The 15,520-nt window shown below is 40.1% G+C and overlaps 1 protein-coding gene across 1 annotated transcript in view; it reads right to left on the minus strand.

Annotated features, from left to right (window-relative positions):
* antxr2a (ANTXR cell adhesion molecule 2a) overlaps positions 1–15,520 on the minus strand; it is an 87,538-nt gene that overhangs the window by 43,791 nt on the left and 28,227 nt on the right. The window contains exons 8-10 of the mRNA XM_041787460.1: positions 11,034–11,094; positions 10,598–10,693; positions 7,119–7,188 (exon numbers count right to left, since the gene is read on the minus strand). Of these exons, the coding sequence (XP_041643394.1) occupies positions 7,119–7,188; positions 10,598–10,693; positions 11,034–11,094 (227 nt within the window). The remainder of the gene's footprint in view (positions 1–7,118; positions 7,189–10,597; positions 10,694–11,033; positions 11,095–15,520) is intronic.

Genomic DNA, 15,520 nt, shown 5'->3' on the forward strand with positions numbered 1-15,520 from the left:
ATATGAAAATGAAATTAAAGATTAAAAGTATAAAAAATGGGAACAAAAATATTAAAATGGGAATAAAAATATAAAAATGGGAAAAAAGAATAAAAATTCTGAAATGGGAATAAAGAATACAAATATAATTATGGGAATAAAAATGTAAAATTTGTATTTTTCAGTTGATTCTTGATTTTAAAAAAGTGCTGTTTTCTATGGAAACTTTCAGCTTCAGGTGTTTTTGGAGGATGGGATTTATTGGATTTATTCTTATCACTACACAGCATATCAGCATGAAACCCAGAGATGGACAACCTGACAGCCACAGAAATATTCAGATGAAATATGTCAGTCGCCCTCTGGCTCAGATATCCGTACTGATCTCACTGATTGAGCCAAAAAAAAAAGTACATTTAATAGAAAATAAAAATATCTATACAAAAATACGTCAATTGGACTTTAATGAAAATTTCTTTCGTTTATTTGAAAGTTCGGCCCCCAAAATGCCTGTTTAGGAAAAAACTGGCGCTTGTGCAGAAGTAGCTGATGACCCCTGGTCTAGTATTTGAAGACGGCGTTCTCTGACTGGTGGTGGTAGCTGGAGGCCGCGGCGTGGAGACCACGCCACGGCTGATGTTACTCTACTGAACCTCTGAGACGTTTTCAGCTCCATGTTTAAACCTCTGATGTTTAAAACATAACAGCTTTTAAACATTTATTTCATTATTAAAGTATTAAACAGCTTGTATCTGATATCACAGGCCTCATCTGTACATTTATAAATCCTCTACTTTTATTCCTGTGTGATTTTGAGACGTCTCAGGTTGACTTTCAGCCGTTACATGAAGTTTGAATTTACTGTTTTAATAAAACAAAATATTTCTACTTTCTTAAACTAAACCTCAAATAAATCCACTATTTATGAGAACATTTCCACATTTAGATAAAACAGTGGGAATGGTTCAAAACATCAACACATTCACTTCTGATGTTCTGTTTTCTCATATTTATATCTAAATCTTCTATTTTTGCTAAAATAATCCGTTTATTTCTCTGAATCCAGCATGTTTGAATCAGGACTGGACCCCTCTGGAAAATACTGAAGTATTTAACCCCTTAAAGCCTGTTTATCATGTTTGATAGAGACTTTTATGAACCTCTATCTAATCAATATGATCAATAAATTACTCAAAAAACTTCTGAATAAAATCTGATAAATGATAAAAATGCCCTCAAGTGGATTATCAGTTACCAAAAACTCCTGATGAATGAAATGAGACAATAAAAATATAAAAATATAAAAAATTAGAATTTTCTGGCTATTATTTGTGTTTTCAGGCTTTAAGGGGTTAATTGGGAAAAAAAAAATCAGATGTTGATTGAAAGAGTATAACTGTGAGTCAGATTTCTGCACAAAGATGATTTATTCTTCCAGCTGCTCCAGGATTTCTCTGCTGAAATATTGATATTAAAGCAGGACTCTAGCTTCATCTCTGACACACGTTTGTCCTTAAAGAGGCTCTGAAGCTCCTCAGAAGGCCATGCTGTCATTTCAGCTCAATGTGGATTCATTGTTCAGCCCTAGAGTAAATTTTTCTCTTTTCCTTCATGCATAATGTCCGATTTTTTTCAGCAGAAAAATAAAACTATATTAAAAGAAAATAATAATAATGCACTGTATTTTTCATCCATTTTTCTTGATTATTATTCTTTAATATTTCTCTCTTTTATGAACATCCCAGAGGTTAAACTTTTACCTGATTTTACTGCTCACCTGTATCACCGTCTTTACCGTCCGTCTCTAACTCTTGTCTTATAAAATGTTAGGCTAAATTGCACAAAAGATTTCAAATACAGTTTTAAAAACTGTGAAACTACGATTCCAATCTTCTCTAAAAAGAAAAAATAAAAACAAAAAAACCTCAGTTTTTAATGGATCTCTTTCTGTCTACATCACAGAGACCGTCTTTAGAGTCTGACAGACTTTTAACGGTATATTATTTGATCATGTCAGCGACGTTTTACTCTTGTATTTTGGTGATTTTTATTATCATATTCAATATTTGATGCTCAGGATGTTTTTGGCTCTTGAAGTGCTCTGAAATCTGGAATCAGTTGCAGAATGACTTAAAGCTCAAGGAACTGGTGTCCTTAAATGTTTTCAATCTAAAATGAAAGACATGGAAGCAGATTCTATAGGACGTCCATGTTTTAGCTTGGCTGTTTGAACGATTGGTTCCCAGATTTGACTCATAGATGGTTTTAATCCGATATGTTGTGCTTTGTGAATTTTACATTGTCTCTCTTTGTATTTCTGTCTATAATTTTGTGGGGTTTTTTTGTGTTTTTTTTTTTTTTTTTTTGCTGTTGCCCATCTTGGCCAGGTCTCCCTTGAAAAGAGGTTTTAATCTCAATAGGACCAACCTGGTTCAATAAAATAAATAAAATAAAATGTTTCAGTAAGGTTGGATTTTTACTGTTTAAATGTCTGGGACTGTGATGACCATTATCTCCTTCTTTATATTAAAAACATCCAGATTTGAATCAGCATTAGACTCAGAAAATCCACACAAATTTTCTTCATATCACAGCCTACATTACTGCTCTATCGTCATCATTTCTGGTATCAAAATTGATTAAATATTTGTCAAAAACGTCCACTCAAGTTTAAGGAATTTGCAGTTTGGATATTTTAGGGAATTTGCCTGGAAAGTATTTTTATGGAAATTAAGAAGATATGTTATTTCTGAGACTTTTATTGCTTTGAATTTATTTTAGTTTTTCTTTCTTTTTTTTTTTTTTTTTTTTGCATTTTCACGGGAATATGGGAAATTATTACTAAATTTGGGGGTAACTGGATTGGAAATTTTGGGGGATGCTTCCATCATTTTTATGGAATTTTGGAGAATGTTTTTGAAAAAATTTTGGAGTTTGCCATGAAAACTGAGAGGGGAATTTGCTTGAAATCTTTCAGGAATGTGCATTGGATTTTTTTATTGGAATTTTCAGGGATTTTCACTGAAAATTTTGAAGACGATCTAAAGAAATAATTGGGTATTTTTCATTGGACTCTTAAAAACAAAGACATTTTAGTTGTTTTAAATTGTGGAACTTTTTGGTTTTGGAAAGGAAAATTTCCAAGAAATCCTTTTCAACGACAGACTGATGTTTGAACCTATCAGAGCGTATTTAACCCAAATAAGTGGGAGAAACACTGTTCTTTGATCCGTCAGAGATAATATGAAACCTAATCTGTCTCAGAGCCGTGCAGGAGCCCGCCCAGCTCCTAATCAGACATTTTTGATTGGATTGTGCTAGATCTGGGACATTGAAAATCTGTTGTTCCATCTAGAAGGCCTTAGCGATCATCTGCTCCGCTTCAGGATTAAAAAGATGACGTTAAAGTCAAACAATAAGCGTGCAGCAGGGAATAAACGCTTATTTACTCTGTTTTCACTGAAATCTCCCAGGGATGGATGTATGGAGAGACTTTCAGCCATGTTTACTGCGTCTTTACGCTACCGCAAACTCTTCATCCCCTCAAACACGCTTCCCTTACTGGTACTGTTAAACACAGGCTAATGTTTGACATCCAGACACTGTTTAACATTTAGATACTGTTAACGTTTAGATACTGGTAAACATGGAGATACTTTTAAATACCAGGATGCTGTTTAACTTGCTGCTCATTTATAGATTTAGGATTGTTGATCTGAAAATTAAAGGCGACTAAGAGCAACAAAATATAAATCTGTGCACGTCAAACTGAGAAAAACAAGCTGACAGGATTGAAACTTCTTAGGGAAATAAGCCAATCACGGCTGTTTGATGTAAAAACAAATCTGTGTCATTAAACTCAGAGAAATGTGGAAATAAAGATTATCTTTACTCTCTCATGGCTTCTGGATTAGGGCTGGGCGATTATGGCAAAAATCAAAATCACGCTGAATTGAACTTTTTACCATGTTTACAATTAATGAACGATTATTCCACCCCCGACCTGTGACTCTGTTTGTTCTGTTTATATTTGTATAATCTTAAAACAGATGACTGAAAGGAACTCGCACAGAAAAACAATTTATGGTCATTTATTTAGTGGGGATGCTGAGCATCCACACTATTGATATTCGTGTCGGCCATTTTGTTTATTCTTCTTCTTCCGTGTCTGCTATCTCCTCCTTCATACTTCATACTTTTCTCATTTCTAACTTTATTTTATTATTTTGTGTTATTATTTTGTATTTTATTTCATGCTATTTTCTACTTTCAGCCATGTTTATCGCTTTTTTACGCTATTGAATCTTCATTTTCAAACACGCTACTTTAGACTATTTCACAGCTATTTTGACATCCAGACACTGTTTAACATTTAGGCTATTTTAAGCTCTTTCAGATACTGGTAAACATGGAGATACTTTTAAATACCAGGATGCTATTGAATGCCATTTTCAGCAATGTCCGATTTAGGATTGTTGATCTGAAAATTAATGTACTAAGAGCAACAAAATATAAATCGGTTAGGGGCTCTCAAACTGAGGGCAAGCTGACAGGATTGAAACTAGGAAATAAGGCCAATCAGCTGTTTGATCATCAAAGCAAATTGAATGCCATTTTCAGAGAAATGTGGAAATTAGGGATTATCTTTAGGTCGGTCTCTCATGGCTTCTGAGGCTCTCAATGTCGGTTAGAGGCTTTCAATGTTGGCAAAAATCAAAATCACGCTGAATTGAACTTTTTACCATGTTTACAATGTCAGTTAGATTATTCCAATGTCAGTTAGACTCAATGTTTGTTCTGTTTAATGTTGGTATAATCTTAAAACAATGTCAGTTAAAGGAACTCGCACAGAAAAACAATTTAGGTCATTTAATTTAGTGGGGTTTTAGCATCTCAATGTCAGTTAGAGGTTCGGCCATTTTGTTTATTCTTCTTCTTCCGTGTCTGCTATCTCCTCCTTCATACTTCATACTTTTCTCATTTCTAACTTTATTTTATTATTTTGTGTTATTATTTTGTATTTTATTTCATGCTATTTTCAGTTGTTTCTACGCTTTTTCAGCCATTGAATGCCATTTCCAGCTACTTTAAGACTATTTTCAGCAATTTTGAGGCTATTTTCAGCAATTTCTAGGCTATTTATAGCTTTTTCAGCTACTTTCAGCTATTTTTTATCGTTTTTTTAGCTATTGAATATCATTTTCAGCTACTTTTAGACTATTTCCAGCTATTTTGAGGCTACTTTCAGCTGTTTTTAGGCTATTTTAAGCTCTTTCAGACTACTTTCAGCTATTTTCATCATTTTTTTAAGCTATTGAATGCCATTTTCAGCAATGTCCGTTAGGGATTCTCAATGTCAGTCAGAGGTTCTCAATGTCGGTTAGGGGCTCTCAAAATCGGTTAGGGGCTCTCAATGTCGGTTAGGGGCTCTCAATGTCAGTGAGGAGCTCTCAATGTCGTTTGGAGGCCCTTTTCAGCTATTTTCATCATTTTTTAAGCTATTGAATGCCATTTTCAGCAATGTCCGTTAGGGATTCTCAATGTTGGTCAGAGGTTCTCAATGTCGTTTTGAGGCTCTCAATGTCGGTTAGAGGCTTTCAATGTTGGTTAGAGGCTCTCAATGTCGGTTAGGGGCTCTCAATGTCAGTTAGAGGCTCTCAATGTCAGTTAGAGGCTCTCAATGTCGGTGAGGGGTTCTCAATGTTGGTTAGGGGCTCCACAATGTCAGTTAAAGGCTCTCAATGTCGGTTTTAGGCTCTCAATGTCGGTTTTAGGCTCTCAATGTCAGTTAGAGGTTCTCAATGTCGGTTTTAGGCTCTCAATGTCAGTTAGAGGCTCTCAATGTCGGTTTAAGGCTCTCAATGTCGGTTAGTGGCTCTCAATGTTGGTTAGAGGCTCTCAATGCCAGTTAGAGGCTCTCAATGTCGGTTTAAGGCTCTCAATGTCGGTTAGTGGCTCTCAATGTTGGTTAGAGGCTCTCAATGTTGGTTAGAGGCTCTCAATGCCAGTTAGAGGCTCTCAATGTCGGTTTAAGGCTCTCAATGTCGGTTTAAGGCTCTCAATGTCGGTTAGTGGCTCTCAATGTTGGTTAGAGGCTCTCAATGTTGGTTAGAGGCTCTCAATGTCGGTTAGTGGCTCTCAATGTTGGTTAGAGGCTCTCAATGTTGGTTAGAGGCTCCACAATGTCAGTTAGAGGCTCCACAATGTCAGTTAGAGGCTCTCAATTTAAGTTAGAGGCTCTCAATGTCAGTTTGAGGCTCTCAATGTCGGTTAGGGTTCTCAATGTCCGTTAGGGGCTCTCAATGTCGGTTTGGGGCTCTTAAAGTTGGTTAGGGGCTCTCAATGTTGGTTAGGGGCTCTCAAAGTCAGTTAGAGGATCTCAAAGTCAAGTAGAGGCTTTAAATGTCGGTTGGGGATTCTCAATGTCGTTTGGAGGCTCTCAGTGTCGGTGAGGGGCTCTCAAAGTCGGTTAGTGGCTTTCAAAGTCCTCTAGGGGCTCTCAATGTCGGTTAGGGGCTTTCAAAGTCGGCTAGGGGCTCCCAATGTCGGTTAGGGGCTCTCAATGTCAATGAGGAGCTCTCAATGTTGTTTGGAAGCTCTCAGTGTCGGTAAGGGGCTCTTCGTGTTGGTTAGGGGCTCTCAAAGTCAGTTAGTGGCTCTCAAAGTCGGTGAGGGTCTCTCAATGTCAGTTAGGGATTCTCAATGTTGGTTAGAGGCTCTAAATGTTGGTTAGAGGCTCTCATGGCGGTTAGAGGCTCTAAATGTTGGTTAGAGGCTCTCACTGTCGTTTGTCCGTCTCATTTGTTTACAGACATATAAATGTAGAGAGGGACCAGATGAAGAGATTTTCAGGGGCAGACGTGCAGCTCTTATTACTGAGCTCACATTAATAATCCAGACCTCTAGAAAGAACCACAGTCCCCAAAATAAAGACATGCTTTTATATTCCAGCAGATCCCATCAGCTGACCCAGGGGTCTTCAATCTGAGCCAGAATGACCTGATGTTTAAATTCCAGCATTGTAAGGACATTTTATGAACTCACTGTTGTATTTGTAAAGCTGTACCACTCTAACATGATGGTGCACTACTGATGATTTCTATAAAGTGAATATTCACAGAAAAAATCAGGATACTCACTGTCCCACTTCAGAGAGTTTTGGAGCAGGACACATCATGTAATCGTTACGGACAACTGTCGGCCTCTGAGCTGTGAAAACACGAGAACAAGACAGCAGGGTTTAAATTAACTCTATTAAGTCTGATAAACCATACACAACAGGAAACTAAACTCATGAATGATACTCCCTTTGAATAGTACTATACATCTCAGTCTATCTCGCTGCATCCTCACTTTTTCTGCCTCTCCATCCTCTCTCTGTTGTCATCCCCCTCCATTGTCTCTCCTCCATCTTCTACATTTCCTCTTTAGTCATTCTGCATCTCCTTCATACGATCTAAATCCTCTTTTTAAAGCTTCTCCAGACAGCATTAGTTATGATGACTGATAGAAAAGGCTAAACGAAGAAGCACCCCTATTATTGAGTCTATTTATAATAAAGGAGTGTGTAATTTTCCTATTTTCTCCTGGTTTGTCACAAAAACTTTGACCACACAGCGATGTGAAAATCCTCATATGATCTCTGACCCTTTGAATTATCTGAGGAGGATTATACTGTAGTATTTTTGTCATTGTCAAAGCTTTAGTTCTTTTTTGAGTGCTCCTAAAGTGGTGAAACTGTGTCATATGTTTGATGTGAGCTATCTTTTAATCACTGCGGTTACATAACGGTTAAAAAAAGAAAGCGGACAGATTGGATTGTGTGTTTGTGTGTTTGTTGGTGAAGGCGTGTGTGTGTGTGTGCGTGCGTGCACGTGTGTGTGTGCGGCGTTCGGCAGGTTAGACAGAGGCCTGAACCGTCTTCAGCCGCCGCTCTAATTATTGATATTTCTCGCTGCTTGTGCGCTCACAGACGGGAGCATCTGTTGTACATATGTGCGGCGTGTCGAGCCGTCTCCATGATGCCTGTCCGTAATTATAAAGTGCCCCCACTGTTAGAAAGGTCCGCGCTGAACACATGCAGGAGCCAATCAGGGAATAAATAGCCCCAAGTGGGCGAATGTGAGACGGTCTAAACTGAGAAAGGACTAACAGGAAGACATCTGCTCACGGCCACGTCCCCATGAAGATGAAGTTCTTTTTTAAAAACGAATAAAATAAATATGCTCCAGTGCTTCAGCCGAGCCGAGGAAATCAAAAATAACTCGTCGAGCAGGGAAGTGTTGTCATTGGCAGCCGTCGATCCCGTCGATCCCGCCGCCAAATGAGAGCTTTAAAAGATTGGCTTCCAGTGCCAAATCCTGTTAGCTTGGTGAAAAACGGATTTCTCTGAGGAGCCGGCTGAGAGCTCTGAATAAGGAGCACAGTGACCTACATAGCCTCCTTTCTTCTCTCCACTCTAGATCAGAGAGATAGAGGCAGCGTCGTTATCAGGGAGCCGTCATCGTGTCAGACACAGGCTTGATTTCCTGTGAGGTTCCTCTGAACACCCACCGTCATTTACAGGAGGCTGAGCGAAACCGGGCTGGATACTAGACCAGAGATGTGGACTTATTTTAGGCCTATGAAACAGAGGACTGGGTACACTTCCTGGTCCTGATCCGTCACGAGTGAACCGACATGAACAATAAAAACAACGGACACATTAACACCTGCACAGCCTACAGGAGAAGAAACTCAATATCTCTAGCTTTAGTCCTCCTGCAGCAGTGAAGCATGCTGGGATATCTGCAACAGAACACCCATAGGCTTGATCAGAAACGCTGTTATTCAGCCTCAGCCTGCTGTGGTGAAACCGTCGTGTCGTATCACGCCTACCTGTCATCTTATTGTACCCTGTTGTATCCTATTAAATGGTTCTATGTTGTTTTATCGTACTGTCCTGTCTAGGGCTGATTGTTTGGTCCAAAAGCTTTTGTTCAGCTTTTTGTTCAACCAAAGCTTTTGTTGTGTCGTGATTGTATCATGCCATGTCGTATTGATGAGTGGTATTGTTCTGTATCATATTCTACTGTATTATACGTTATGGTATCATGTCCTAGCGTATTGTATTTTCTCATGTCATTGTAGCGTGCTGTATTGCATCTAGTCCTATAGTGTGTCATATTGTATTGTTTTGTGTTGTATTGCTGTCTTGTATCTAATCGTATCCTATTGTACTGCTTTCCATCATATTACATGGTGTCATATCGTCTCCCTTCTTGTCGTACCTAACTGAATAACATCATACGGTATTGTATGGTGCCTTGTTGTGTTGTATCCTATCATATTGCTGTGCATCCCATTGTCTTGTGTCATGAGGCGTTGTGTTCTACTGTATTGCATGGCATCATATGGTGCAGTATAGTATGCTGTCTTGTGTGTAATTGTATTACATTAAATTACATGGTATTATATTATATCTAGTGTATGGTGTTGAGTCCAGTTGTGTTGTTTTGCCCACGGTGGATGCCCTATGTCAGGGGTCATCAATTATGTTTGCACAAGGGCCAGATTTAGTCTTGACAGAGACTCTGAGGGGCCGTACTTTAAAATAAACCAAATTAAATAAATATTATTGTCCATATTATTGTATTAGTATTGTTTTTTTTTCCAATCAAAACACAGAAAATGTTTGGGCACTAACGGTGAGATCTATCTCTATTATCTACAATGCAGCCAGCCGGTGCTGGGCCCCTGAAAATCCCAGAGAAAAAGCCCACCCAAGTTGTGATTTAACACCAATTTTAACTCCTGTGTAACTGTTTTAACCCCTTTTTACTACTTTTGTCCATTTCTGCTGCATTTTTTTGCAATCTTCACCGTTTTTGATCATTTCTGCCACTTTTCGGCCATTTTGCCCCTCTAATCCCTTTTGCCACTTTGCTGCACTCACCTGCAAATTATTGCCCTTGTTTGTAACTCTTTAACCGTTTTTCAGTTCATTGCCAAGCCACCTTTTGCTATATTTTGCCACATTTAACCCATTTTGTTACTAGTTGCCCTATTTGTCCTCATCACCTATTTTTACATTTCTGCCAATTTTTATCCCTTAGGGCTACTCCTCTACCCATTTTTGGCACTCTCTAACCCCTTTCCATCACTTTGTCAAAATATTTTTACATTTCTGCCAGTTTTAACCCATTTTTTTAAAATATATTCTTAATACATTCTAAAACTACTTCAATATTAATTGTAAAACCAAAAGATACCTTTAAAACAACAACATGCTGTTTTCCTCCTTTTCTGAATTTAATGATCTTCTGGGGGCCCGATAGGAAGCTTTGGGGGGCCTGATATGGCCCTCGGGCCGCCAGTTGATGATCAGTGCCCTATTGTATCATATTTCATTCCATGTTGTATCATTTGTACCGTGCCGTGCTCATCGTACAGTGAGACATGGTAGGGTTTTATTTGATTGTGTCACATCCCTGCCTATGCTCTATTTTAACAACGCTTTTGCTCAGTTTTCTGTTGTTTCATATCTGAACACATCCCTACACATTACAGCCTTTTTGCCTGCTGCAGGAGGGAAAAATGTTATTCATTCAGACTCTAAAACAGCAGTTCAAACACTCACTGAAGGTTTGCTGGTCAACAATGAAGCTGCAGACCACGCCTTCATTAGTGCGTCCAAGCATGAATCCATTTCCTCTGAGGACGATGTCAAAGGTTTCTGTGGAAACGAACAAACGGGAGATCAGATGAGGAAAAACCCTCTGGAATGATTTATGTGCTACTTCTGCAAAGGAGTCTGCTAATACTATCTGATACCATGCAAACATGATCTCAGTGTCCCCTGATTGGCCCCCTGATTGGTCCACTAATCAGAAAGCTCCTTTCACAGCAGCTATTGCTGGGCTGTTAGACAAACTTTCTCTGCAGGGAGTCTTAAATATGTTGCTGTTAAAACTGCGCCCCTTTAAAACTCAGGATGTAGCTGGTTGAGTAAGCGTGCAGTCAGATTCCTGCAGAGCATGAATGCATGCATGCAGTCTGCAGGAGGATCCACTCACCGTTCACACAGACGCTGGACGGCTCCACGCTCAGGATCTCTGTGCACGATCGCTTCAATATCTGAGAGGAGCAGAAAAAATGAAATGAGGACATTATCACCTGGGGGGTCGAGAATAAATACATCAAGTCCCGGGCATTATCGGCTCTGTCAAGTTTAGAAAACAGATTAGGGAGCAACACCTGAGAAACGTCTCGCTCCTGAAGGCAGCGCGGCCGGCTGAAGGAGAGCGGCCCAATATCAGGAGGGAGGAACGGCAGCTGTGTCGGCCTTTATGGGAAAATTATGCAAGACTATTACATTTCTGAGTTCTATTAAAAGGCTCCGCGACGCTGCATTATCATATAAAGAGGCCGGTGTGAGCCCACTGTCAGCGCGGCGAACGAGCCGCCACGATTCAATAAATCAACAGAGGACAAACTATGCAAATCCCAGAACACAGTGTGTAAAAAGAAGCATATTAACGCAGATATGGGACACTTGAAGCTTTCATTTGATGTTGGGAGAAACTTCAATCTGAGCGGAGGAAGAGGAAGTGTTTACGGAGGACTTATTACATCTGATGGTTTGATACCAGATCATTAAGGAGGATGACGGCTGCAGGGGAGAGATCTGCTGCTGCTGCTCTCTGCAGACACTTTTATCACGCTGCGAGAACTCAAAATAAGAGCCTTTCAATGAAAGGAGGACAAGAAGGAGAGCATTTTCATCCACTGAAGCAGAGGAATTTACTCTAAAACCAAGATGAATATTCTACTTCAGGGAAATTTGTTTGAGTTTTGTAATTTTAAACTTCAAAGATCTGAAATCTACTGCAAAATCCTGATCACAGCATTTATAAAAGTCCAACACTTCCAGAAGGAAACAAGAACAACCGCCTGGTTCTGTTCCTCTGTGAGGTTTCTGAGTGGCTGACAGTAAAAGTACGGCTTTAGCACAAAAGCTTCAATATAATACAGGGTCAAAGGTCACTGGCGCCAGGAAGTGGGGGACGGCCATTAGGAATGGACAGGGCCAGAGGAAGGTTAGAACTTTATAGCTCTAGGTGGTGCTGTGTGCTGCAGTTATCATCAGAACATTTCTACCCAAACTAGGAGAATGATCCCTACACAGAGAAGGGGATCCAGATCATTGGGACTCAGTCCTGCAGACCTCCTAGAGTGGTCTATCCAGATGAAGGGAGACCTTAAGAGTTTAAGAGCTTAATGCTATAAAGGAGGAGGCTGGGGTGGAGGAGGTGAAGCTTTACACTATAAAGGAGGAGGCTGGGGTGGAGGAGGTGGAGCTTTAGACTATAAAGGAGGAGGCTGGGGTGGAGGAGGTGGAGCTTTAGACTATAAAGGAGGAGGCTGGGGTGGAGGAGGTGGAGCTTTAGACTATAAAGGAGGAGGCTGGGGTGGAGGAAGTGGAGCTTTAGACTATAAAGGAGGAGGCTGGGGTGGAGGAGGTGTCTTTTATTGTTCAGAGATCTGTAATCTACGGTAAAGTCCGGATCATCGTGCACCAGTACAGAAGCCAGAGTCTGTTTCTGGGTCTCTCCCAGAGAGAATCAAGAACCTCTTGGTGGTCTGATGCCTGCATGAGGATACACGTCTTTGTCCTCTTGCTTGTGAATCTCTAAAAATATAAAGAATACTGTTAGATGACAACATGTAAGGTCACAGTGACCTTTGACCTCCAAGTATCGTATCAGTTCACCTTCTATAAAGTTTTTGTTCGTGTTCAATTTGACAAAAGTCCCTCGGCCCGTTTTTTAAATGTTGATGTTTTCTTAATGGTTAATTTCTCCATTTCTTTTTGATGTTATTTTTTAAAATATACATATTTTGCATCGGTGTAATACCAGGGTTTTTAATGTTCATAATGTTCTAATTATTCTGTTTTTTTTCTGTGAAGCTGTTTGAGATGCTTTTACATGAACAGTGCTGTATAAACTTCCCTTTCCTTCAGTTTGGAAAATGATTATGCAAGCACAATTTGTGACGTCCTTTTCTAATGGGGCTGCAGCTGTTAGATGATTCCTTTATCTATTAAACTCCAACAGTAGCTTTTTATGCTCTGACACTGAGGGACAAACATCATGAAGAGAATGCCGAAGAAGGAGGAAGTCATCATAGCTGTGGCTTTTCTAACAGGACCAGGCTGAGGTCAGGTTGGGAGGAGGAACAGTGCATTTCTGCGAATAAATGTTCAACAGCTGAGCATGACAGAATAACATGTGAAAACACTGAAATATGTGCTGCCTAATGTGCTGATGATAAGGCTGTGGTGAGTGAGTGATTTGGGGTTTTCCCACTAAGGCCTGTGGTTCAGACTACAACGGTCAGAGAGAATCAGCCTGATGGTGCAGAAACCTGCAGATCTCTGTTCCCCTTCTGTCCTGGTCCCTAGGCCGGGAGGATCCTGCAGTAACAGAGCCGCACAGATGATCTGGACTCATTCAGATCCAGCCCAGGAGAGAGGATCCAGAATTACTCACCACAGAGGAATGTTTCATTCTGCATGCTGGGAGCGTCACTCCTCCAGCGAGCTCTCTGTTTGTGTGCAGGACGTCGCACTCAGAGGGAAATGTTCTGGCTCTGGAACATTTCAGTGTTGTGCAATGAAACCAGAAAATATGTGACAAGATTTTTAGAAGAGGACAGCATCGTGTGCAATCGTCTCCGCGTCATACAGGGGCTTTTTTACCCAGCACAAACACAACTGAGAGATATTTTCCTTTGCTATCAAGAATCAGCATCACCTACTGGAGTGGTTCTCAACCTTTTCAGCCTGGGACCCCCAAAATAAAGGTGCCAGAGACCAGGGACCCCCAGAATAAAGGTGCCAGAGACCAGGGACCCCCAGAATAAAGGTGCCAGAGACCAGGGACCCCCAGAATAAAGGTGCCAGAGACCAGGGACCCCCAGAATAAAGGTGCCAGAGACCAGGGACCCCCGCTGTACCTGAAGGTGGATGAACAGTCATGAACAGTCTAGAACAGTCATGTGACAAGGCTGCCCATACGGAGGGATAAAGGGGGAGGTTTCTGGGATCCAGCCAAACTGGGGGCCCATGGAGGTCAGCAAAACCATGGTCCACTGTAAAGTTAAGCTTAAAATGAAATAACTGTTGCTAACAAAAAATATTTAAAATTGGTTAAAAAAATGCTTAAATGAGTGAATAATGGCAAAATTGGTGGAAAATGTGTTGAAATTGGATTTTTTTAAAGAAAATGAATTTGATAATAGTGGCAAAATTTAGATTAAAAGTGGCCAAAAAATAACCAAAAAAGGATAAAATTGGCTAGAATGGGTACAAAAAAGGTAAAAGTGGATTAAAAACGTGACTGAAATGGCTTTAAAATGCAAAAAGTTGAGGGAAATAATGTGGACTAGGATGAAAAATCAATATAAACTGTCAAAAATGGGATAACTGTGGATAAAATGGGCAAAAAGGGGTGTAAAAAGTGGTTAATATGAGGTAACAATGGGCAGAAAGTGGCAAGAATTGGTTTAGAAGTGACAAAACTAGGCAGAAAAAAGTGGTGGAAAGGGTATAGAATTGACACAAATGGGTTTTAGGTGGCCAAAATGTGCAAATTTTGTGTTGAAAGAAATGATGAAAAAGGGTTAAAATTGGTAAAATTGTTGTAAAGTGGCTACAGTGTAATTAAAAAAATATTCTTAGTTTTTTTTAAGGCATTTGGTGACCCCCTCTTGGTGTCTCGCGACCCAAAATGGTTGAGAGCTACTGGCCTACTGGAGGATCTAACACACATGAATGTTGATCACAACAGGCTGGATCTGCAGAGCTGACTTTATCCTTTAATGACTAGTTGTCATGGTTACCCATCGCTTCTGCAGAATAAAACTTCTACCTCAGTTTAGACAGAATTAAAGGAGCATTTTTCAGTCAGCTTGCTGGAACATGAGCAAAGACCTTTCACTGTTCTGCGCCTGAGCTCACTCCTGAACAGTCTGAGAGTAGGTGGAGGTATGGATGCAGATGGTTGGAAAATCCACCAAGAAGAGGGAAGAGACAACCATGGTGTCCACCGGTGTCTACATTAGTCTAATGTGTGGACCACAGTCATCCTGCTGCTGTGGATGATTTTAGTATTTTAGAGACGCCAGCATCGACCCTCTTCAAACTTCCACATCTACCTACAGCTCAGAGGGGTCTGTGCTGCACAGGCATGATGTTCATGAGGAGACAGGAGATGATCAGAGTTGACTTTACGCCTGACTCGCCGACTAGAACTCAATAGTTGGTCACACACGCAGTACAGATCTGCGCATCCATAAATCTCAGTGATCTTCTCTTGGACTGCAAAGATGCTACAGCAGAGAAATGCTGCATGGAAGTGTCTGGAAAGCATCCATAAATATAAACTTGTGAGTGCATGTTAGATGATTTCTTTGCTGTAACAATGCTCTATATTATATCTGATACCATTGGAAAGGCTGACTGTTTCATTTTAAATGGAGCCACATTTGTAGGAACATG

The sequence above is a fragment of the Cheilinus undulatus genome, linkage group 5 (genome assembly GCF_018320785.1).
Source record: "Cheilinus undulatus linkage group 5, ASM1832078v1, whole genome shotgun sequence".
Classification (NCBI taxonomy): Eukaryota; Metazoa; Chordata; class Actinopteri; order Labriformes; family Labridae; genus Cheilinus; species Cheilinus undulatus.